This window comes from Tasmannia lanceolata, unplaced genomic scaffold, assembly GCF_043159265.1.
Source record: "Tasmannia lanceolata isolate RefF3 unplaced genomic scaffold, GAP_Taslan_0.1 ptg000012l, whole genome shotgun sequence".
NCBI classification, from domain to species: domain Eukaryota; kingdom Viridiplantae; phylum Streptophyta; class Magnoliopsida; order Canellales; family Winteraceae; genus Tasmannia; species Tasmannia lanceolata.
The window spans coordinates 3,158,092-3,167,713 of NW_027518689.1; the positions used below are offsets into that span (position 1 = coordinate 3,158,092).

Here is a 9,622-nt window from a genome sequence, read left to right on the forward strand (position 1 = left end):
AGTTTTTTAGATTGAATGAAATTTTATCTTCACGCCATACGTGAGATATCGTACGAGTTATTCTTGTTACTTGTTCTTTCTTGGTTTTGTTTGATCTTGGTATTTTGGGCTGCGCCAGATTGGAAAGTTTTGTTGAAGAGGAAAATTGGTAGCGAGATTTGCGTGTATTCGCGGTGGCTACAAAACTCGGGTGCTCAACAAAACCCACAAACCCGCAGCCATTTCCTTGCTTCTCTTACCAAAGACCAAACATGGAGAGTAACCCAAGAGAAAACCCCGAGACGACAACCCACAAGAGGAACCGAAGAGCAAATCCGTGGAAACCCAAGAAGAGAACACAAGGAGTCTTTCTCTCTCTTGGTCTCTCCTTCTCTTCTCTCTCTCTCTATCGTCCACAAGAGAGAAAATGCTTGTTTATTTTGTAGCCACCCACAAGCCTTCATCTTGCCATAACTAACACCATTCCTGTGATTTGGGAAGACATTATATTTAGGTTTCCAAAAACCTAAAGAACCGTACTTTTCTATTTTGGCTATCATCACCTTTGGGAAACAAGAGACTTTCCTAATAATCTCCACCTTGGCATGTTTCCAAGCTACCTTAAGATTTTTCGTTGATGTCACACCGATCCACTATTGCAGCAAACCGTCATTGGCCTTCTGAAGTACCAATTACACACCATCGAATCATCCTGGTTCTGACTTCTCCCGATTTGATCAATACGGCCAATGCCCATGTGTGGCTGTCAACCCGTTGTCTCACCCAGTCAACCATGGAGAGGGATCTCAATTTGTCCTCCCCAATATAGGTGTTGTCACAGTCTCACCATCATCTGCAATATGGAAACCTGACTCTACACCAATTGTGAAAAAGACCCAATGCATGTGAACGCCATTACCCTGTTTCCAACTAGCCATCAGGATCTCATGAACACTATTCCTCGTATCCCCGACCAAATGATATAATCCACCACAGTTCTCTCCTTTCATCAAAACCATAAAGCCGCGTGTGATTTTCGTGGCTCCGCCTGCAGCTGAAAAACCTACAACCCTCGGAGTCCAACCATCCAAGCGATAGTATATTCTTCCTTATCATTAGAACACACGCCACATCACCCACAGTATGAATCACTTTATCGAACATCTTGATTTCACGGTTCCAACTCCCATGACGTCACATGAAGACCCGTCACTCAAGGACACAACACCTATCATTGTCTCTTGAAACGTATCAAAATATTCTCTCCTGGAGCATACATGAACATAGCATCATGAATCTAGAAACTCATAATGAGAAGTGTGATTACCTATTGAGATTGTGAGAACATCTCCAACCTCTTCGCTCTGCTCATTCGTTACCGCCACCACCGCATTTGTAGCACCATTGTTCGACTGGTCAGTTCACTTTGGACAATACCGCTTAATGTGGCTGTATTCCTTGCAATGATAACATTGCATCCCCTATCAGCTGACCCTGGATATTGACCTGCCTTTCCAGGTCCCCTATCAAACAACCTTCCTCTTTGATTCTCCTCACGACCAATCAACCAATGCTCTTGACCAGCATCTCGATTAGGCCTCCACCTAGTGTATCCTTATGCATAAAATATAAATTCTCTTTATCCAAAAGATTCCATCTAAAATAAGTGAAAATCTTACGAACTTCCTTGGCTTCCTCAAATAAAAAATATATATTCAAGTTTTACTTATCTCAAATATTCTCTTTCTCAGTGTGTAGAAAGTCTTATTTTTTATTGAAAACTATTTCACATTTATTTATGAGATTGAATTTGTTTTGCCAACTAGTACCAAAGCATCTTAGAACTCCTCGCCAAAGATAGTTCCAATGTAATGGCTAATTTTGCAGGTATTGCTTGCCCTCCTAACTTTCTGAATCTTTGGATAATTGATACCGGTGCCACTAATCATATGTGTTCTTCATCTAACTTGTTTCAATTCATTTCTTCTAATTCTACTATATATAAAGTCCAATTACCAAATGGTGCGCAAGTACTCATTACGCATATTGGTCTTGTCTCTCTTTCCCCTAAACTTCAACTTGGTAATGTCTTTCATGTTCCATCCTTTAAGTTCAACCTTTTATCAGTTTCTTAGCTTATAAAATTACATAATTATTTTGTTAATTTCTTTTATGATCATTGTGTTTGCTAGGACAAGATTGGCATGGGTAGTGTTGGTGATGATCTCTATTACTTTCAAGGTCCAACGGTCTTACTGCATCAAACCATCATTCAACATTTGGCATTAGAGGTTGTGGCAACCTTCATCTTTTACATTGCATTCTTTAGCTACATCCATGGTTTTAAATTTCGACCGAAATCCAAATTTCGGACAGAGATTTCGGTCGAGACCAACATCGAAACGTACTGAAACCAAAATGGCGGAAACTTAACAAATTTCGGTCGAAATTTCTGCGAAATTTGGAAAATTTGGAAAAAATATTAATTTTTTATTCATTTACCGAATTTCAGGCCAAAATTTTGGTAATTTCAGCCCAAAATGACATTTGAAGCGCCTTTACCGAATTTCGGCAAAAAATTCGGTTTCGGTTACCCCCGAAATTTCGGCCGAAACCAAAATTTAAAACCTTGGCTACATCTGAACCATCACCTTATGGTTCAAATAATATTATTTTTGAGTTTTGTCCAATAGCTAAAGAATGCCGCTTACTTTTTCTAAATGTTTAATCCACTCTATTGCTCCTTTTCAATTGATACACTATGATATTTGGGATTCCTTTTCCGTGCCTGCATTTTCTTGGGTAGATTATTTTTTACTATTATTGATGATTTTAGTCGATATAATTAGTTGTAATTATTAAAGCATAAATGTGATGCTAAGACCCACTTACAAGCTTTCTTTGCATTAGTTAGAACTTACTATCATGGCTAAGTTCAAAAAATTCGAACTGACAATGTGACTGAGTTTCTCCAAAGACATAGTTTCTCCTTAGATAAATGGGATCAAGCAAATTCGAAAAGCGATTCTTATACATCTTCAAAACCTAACTCCGATGGTGAACTATGCCAGACGGTTCGAAAGAAGGAATGCTCCTGCATTCCTCGTACGAGACACTCTCAAAGAATCCAATATGTTCCCACCAAACTTGCTGATTATGCAACTTAAGGTTATTGACTAGCTCGATCTCCTAGGTTTAGTGCTCTGTATTGGCCTATTTCAAGTTTTGGTTCTCCCCATGTGATCCAAGTTAGGGATGGTATATTGTTCCTAATGTATCATTTTTATCTTTCTCTAATAAACCAGTAGGGGTCCGCGCCAAACCTAGCTTACCTGACAAGAAAAAAGAAAATAAAACGTAGGCACCAGTCATGCGTGCCTTACGTTTTCAAGCTAACCTTTCCTTATCCTTTTGGAGAGAATGTGTTTTAATTGTTGCCTACCTTATTAATAAATTTCTCACACCTATTCTTTTTGGAAAAGCACCTCATGAAGTACTACTTAATTAATCAAAGGCCCTCCTATTCTCATCTCCATATTTTTGAATGTCTATGTTTTTCTCATTATGTTAATCCACAAAAGTACAAGTTTGATGCTCGTGCTACACTAGGCATTTTTTGTTAGTTACCCTTACGAACAAAAGGGTGAAAAAATTATGACATTACCACTAAAACGATTTATACTTCTCATAATGTCATTTTTCACGAATTTGTATTTCCTTTCAAAGATGTTAGCATGCACCCTTCAGCCACTTCTTGTTTTACCTATTCCTATCATCGATTATCCTGAAAGTATTGACTTCCCTATCACTAGTCCGCTCACATCTCTCGTTAATGTTCCCACTAGCCCGCCAACATCGCCTTCATCTCCTTCCAATACTATCCTAGATGATCCTGTCACCACTTTACCACCTCACACTCATCACCCGCTACGATACTAGAAAGATATTATTGCTCTGTCATTACAGGAGCACTAGTCATGGTGCAATATTTTCCTCCTCGATCAGGTACACCCTACCCCTTGCATAAATTTCTTTCTTATCAAAAGCTCTCAGAATCCCATAAAGCTTTTCTTGTAGCTCTCAACTCCTTGGTTAAGCCTACATCATTTTCTCAAGGTGTGAAAATTGTAGAGTGGAGAGAATTCATGGCTTTTGAAATTGGTGTCCTTGAACAAAATGGTACATGGACTCTCATGCAATTACCCCCAAACAAATGAGCAGTAGGTTGTAGGTGCATTTATAAAATCAAGTACAATGCTGATGGTTCTATTGAGCGACTAAAGATCCGAATATGGCCAAAGGATTCACACAAATTGAGGGGCTCGATTACCATGAAACCTTTTCCCATGTCGTGAAATTAGTTACAGTTCATTGCCTTCTTGCTATTGCTATTGTTCGACACTGGCTTGTCCACTAGTTGAACGCTCATAATGCCTTTTGCGTGGAGATGTAAATGAAGAAGTGCACATGACAATCCCTCTGGGCCTTCCTGTAAGCCCAAGGGTTTCCATGGGTTAATCATTCACCCTACCTTCTTGTTTTGATGCTAGCAAACCAAATTGATTAGCATTTATGGACTGATGTCTTACTTTGAGGTGTTATGTTGTATACAGGAATTTCATGTCATAATCGTCATTACACAACTCCTCACAACACATGGCTTGTGGATCAAGAGACAAAGGAACAAAGAGCTTGCACCTACATTGGAGTCATCACCATTTGGAGATGAACAAGTCAAGAAGCTCAACATGAAGATCCCACAAGTTCCTAAGCAAGTGTCGAGAAGAAGGAGGTTGGAGTTGAACATGCCATGGTGACACCTCATGTACCTCAACATGCATTGAAGATTGGAGGACAAGTCACAAGAGCCAAGACAAGGTCAAGATGTTCACTCAAGCCAAAGAAGTCCAAGAAAGAGCAAAGGAGCCAAGACATTCCAAGAAGACTCAAGGTTCTTACTTTTACAATGTATATGGAGTCATCTTGATTTTATATTAAAATGCACTTTCAAAAGGTTTTTTAAATGGTTTTTATAGATAACATTTTACATCTTTGAAAACCACCCAAAATTGTGTTTGAAAACCTTGGACTTAAGCCCAAAGACAATGACATAGTTGCTTGGGTAGAAAATGGGTAGAGAAAAAAAACAATGACATATTTGCTTGACCATTTCTCCCTCTGAACAATCTTCTTTTAGATAATACACTCCCTTTTGTGCTATTAGAGATAGTGTGTTATGCCCATTTCCTCCTTTGGATAACTCCACAATAGATAACTCACCCCTCCTTTGTAACAAGATAAATGTTACTTGCACCACTATGCTTTGACAATTGCACCACTCATTTTGATAGCTCGCCCTCCTTTTCTCTTGAATAGAAAGAATCGGGCACTCCTTTCATAGATACTTTACACCCCTTTTCATTGATTTTGAAATAATAAGGATAGGGGTACGACTCGGGTTAAATTTCTTGGGGTTCGGGTTTCGGGATTTTATTCGCTCTCGGGAATTAGGATTCGGTCAAAATGGGGTGTCTACAGATGCCCCTCTTTGGCAGAGTGCGCTTGTCGCACTAATGCCAAAGCTGAAAAGACGTCACATTTTGACCGCCCTAGATTCCAGATGAAACGAAAGGGTGTAATGAAAGCAGTTCAAATGAAAGGGTTATAGATGGTGTTGCTCTGGCATCCCTTGCAAAAGGTATCGACAGGATTGATTTGGCTACAAATGTGCTAAGCATATCGAAAGCATTGCTTTGGCTGCGAACGAGCTGGAAATTGAAGAGAAATGGGTTAACTGCAAGCGAGTCAAGGTTAAAAGATTGATTTGGCTACAAGAGAGCCGGGAAGAGTATTGGCTTGGTTGCGACTGAACCAGAAGCCGGGGAATTGACTTGACTGCGAAGTGGTCAAAGAATCAGAGATGTTAGCTTGGTTGTGAATGAACCAGTAGATTGGATAACTTGACTGCGAATGAGTCGAAGAATCAGGAACTGGCCTGGTTACGAATGACCCATAAGGCCGAGCAATCGACTTGACTGCGAACGAGTCAAAAAGTTGAGAATTTTGCTTGGTAGTGAATGAACTAGAAAGCAAGGGATTTACTTGACTGCTAAGGAGTCAGAGTCGGGAATATTGGCTTAGTTGCGAATGAACTATGAGACCAGAATAATGACTTGGTTGCGAATGAACCAGAAAGTTAGGAATTGGATTTTAGCTGCGGATGACCTAAGAATTGGAAAACTAACTTAACTGCGAGTGAGTCAGAGACGGGGCAGCGAATGAGCCGAAGAGTCTAAGATTTTTGCCTGGTTGCGAATGAACAAAAAATAGCTAGAATTTGATTTCAGCTGCGAATGAGCTAAGAATTGGAAAATTGACTCGACTGCGAATGAGTCGAAGTCAGGGAGATTACCTTAATTACGAATGAATCAAGAAATCGACGAGAAACTTGGCAGCGGATGAGCCAAAGAGTCTAAAATTTTGGCCCGGTTGCGAATGAACCAAAAAGGCCAGAATGATGACTTGGTTGCGAACGAACCAAAGTCAAAGAGATTAACTTGACTGCGAATGAGTCAAGAAATTAGAAAGCAGACCAGACTACGAATGAGCCAAAAGCCTAAGATTTTGGCATGGCTGCGAATGAGCCAAAGGCTGAGTGCTTTTGATATGAATTTGACCAGATGTCAAATGGGATTTTGTTTGAATAGCTGAGTATTTGTAAACTTCCCTTGACTGCGAATGAGCAGGATAGTGAAAGGTATTAACCTGAATGCGAATGAGTCAGGAGAAAAATGTTGATTTGGTTGCGAATGAACCAAAGAAATAATAGCCTGACAGAATCAGAAGTTAAAGGATTGACTCGGTTACAGAGTAACCGAAAGTTTGACTTCAAAGGAGTTAAAAAGCTCTGAGATCGACCCTGTTGCTAATGAACCGAAAAGGTCGGAATGATGACTTGGTTGCGAATGAACCAGAAAGGTCATAGCCTGACAGAATCAGAAGTTAAAGGATTGATTCGGTTACAGGTTAACCAAAAGATCGGGAACACCAGCTTGACTGCGAATGAGTCAAAAACTCAAAGGATTGACCCGGTAGCGAGTGAACTGTAAGGTCAAGGATATGAGCGAGACTGCGAATGAGTTGAAGGCTCTAAGGATTGACCTGGTTGCGAATGAACCGAAAGGTAGAGGATATGAGCTACACTGCGAAGGAGTAAAAAACTCAATGAAATGGTGAGACAAACTTTCAATATAATAATGAGACAGACTCTCAATGAAATGGTGAGACAGATTCTCAATGGGATAATGAGACAGACTCTCGGTGGTATGATGAGACAGACTCTCAAAGGATTGACCTGATTGCGAATGAACCGAAAGGTCGAAGATATGAGCTAAACTGCGAATGAGTCAAAGGCTCAAAGGATTGACCTGGTTGCGAATGAACCGGAAGGTCGAGGATCTGAGCGAGACTGTGAATGAGTCAATGGCTCAAAGGATTGACCTGGTTGGAAATGAACCAAAAGGTTGAAGATACGAGCTAGATTGTGAATGAGTCAAAGGCTCAAAGGATTGACCTAGTTGCAAATGAACAAAAAGGTCGAAGATACGAGCTAGACTGCGAATGAGTCAAAGGCTCAAAGGATTGACCTAGTTGCAAATGAACCAACAGGTCGAAGATACGAGCTAGACTGCGAATGAGTCAAAACTCAATGAAACGGTGAGACAGACTCTCAATGGAATAATGAGACTGTAAGCACAATGGTTTCCACCTTGGCATTCCCATCTTATTTTGATGATTCCAATACACAAGTGATTTATGATCACTAATGTGTTTGATTGTCTAAGTTGTAGATCACATTGGCGCTAAGACAACATAGCTTGGATTGAGGCCAAGAAGATCTCATTGGACCACATTCGGAAGGCCAAAATACATCGGAGATCCAAGACGATTGAAGACTTGAAGAATCGCATTGAAGATCGAAGTCAATTTAGATTGTATAAGATCCAATCTTAGTTTTAGATTTTAAGAGGCATAAATTAGTTAAATCTCACACACCCTAAATGTATAAGAGATTGTCTTTGTGGAGTTTCAACACCTTGGAACCCTCATAGCAATCCCAACTTAGTGTAGAGTTGGAAGCCCAAGAAACAAGAATTGAAAATCTGCTTGTCATAGGCTTCTCGGAACTCCGAGAGAATTCTCGGAGCTCCGAGCTTGGAACTCCGAGACATTCCTCGGAGCTCCGAGAAATGGTTTAGTAGCTTTTTTTTTCAATTCTGTTTGTATTCCCGGAACTCCGAGATTGTTTCTCGGAACTCCGAGAAATATTCTCGGAACTCCGAGATTGTTTCTCAGAACTCCGAGAACACTATAGCAGTTTGATTTATAGCTGTTGGGAATTTTTGCAGGAATTACCACAATGCCCTTGAACGGTCATATTTGGATTTTTTCTATAAATATGGGCATTCCAAACATTCTAAATATCAATCCTAACACTCTAAAACTCTACTTGAATTTCCCAAGAGTGAATCAAAGCTTGTTTATGCCTCTCATCCTCTAAGATTAGGATTTGAATCATAGGCTCAATTTGTACATCTTATTCAAAGTTGTAAACCCTTGTGAGGGATTTTTTTGTTTCCTTCTTTCTTATTCAAGAACTTGTATTGGGCGACTGTTCGGAGAAGCGTAGCCCACTCTTCGTGGTGAAGATCGCCACCAAGGTTAAAGGCGGTTGGAATTGTAATCGGCATTGATCTTCGCCGAAGTTAAGAAGATCACATAGTGACGCCATCAACGGGTTTGGTTGGTGGAGTGGAGTAGGACTCGCGTTTTGAGGACCGAACCACTTTAAATCTCGGGTGCACTCTCTCTTAAACTCTTGCTCTTTATTTTTGCACCTTTAGATTTAACTTGTGTGCTTGAATTTCATTGTTGATCTCTTAATCTTCTAAAATTGGGTTTGAGTTTTTAAAGAGTTAAAACTTGTTAGGAACCTAATTTTTTTCCCTCCTCATAAGTTGCCATACTAGGGACCACCCTTGGAATTTCACTTGGTATCAGAGCCTTGGCTCTTAAAAGATTTTCTTTACTTAATCTTTGGTAATTCTTTTAAAAATTTCAACAAGGGAAAGATCATAAGATCTTCGGCAACTTTCTATTTGTGAAATGGCAAATACAAATGGAACCGGACTTCCGGAGGGCCATTCCACAACTAGACCTCCCTTCTTTGATGGGTCCAACTATGGACATTGGAAGACGAGGATGCACATCTATCTTCTTTCGATAGATGTGGAACTTTGGCACATTGTTGAAAATGGATACATGTTGCCTTCCAAACCATTTGAAGAATGGAATGTCGTAGAGAAAAGGCATGCAAATTTAAATTACAAAGCTATAAATTCTTTGTTTTGCGCCCTATCTACGGAGGAGTTTAATCGAGTAGCTCTTTTTTATTCCGCCAAAGTTATTTGGGATACACTTGCCGTTACCCATGAGGGAACATCACAAGTTAAGGATTCCAAAATAAACTTGTTAAAGAGCAAATATGAAATGTTTAGAATGGGTCAAAATGAAAGTATTTCCGAAATGTATACCCGATTTTCTAAAATTTCTAATGAATTAGCTAATCTTGGTAAATCTTATC

General features: G+C 39.8%; 1 protein-coding gene across 1 annotated transcript; it reads left to right on the forward strand.

The window, feature by feature from the left end:
* The first annotated feature begins 1,997 nt into the window (after positions 1-1,997).
* Positions 1,998-4,978, forward strand: LOC143887490 (uncharacterized). Its single transcript, XM_077391564.1, has 3 exons — positions 1,998-2,061; positions 2,172-2,270; positions 4,593-4,978. Exons 1-3 carry the CDS (start codon positions 1,999-2,001, stop codon positions 4,794-4,796), a joined length of 366 nt encoding a protein of 121 aa, XP_077247679.1. The 5' UTR covers position 1,998; the 3' UTR covers positions 4,797-4,978.
* Positions 4,979-9,622: the final 4,644 nt, after the last annotated feature.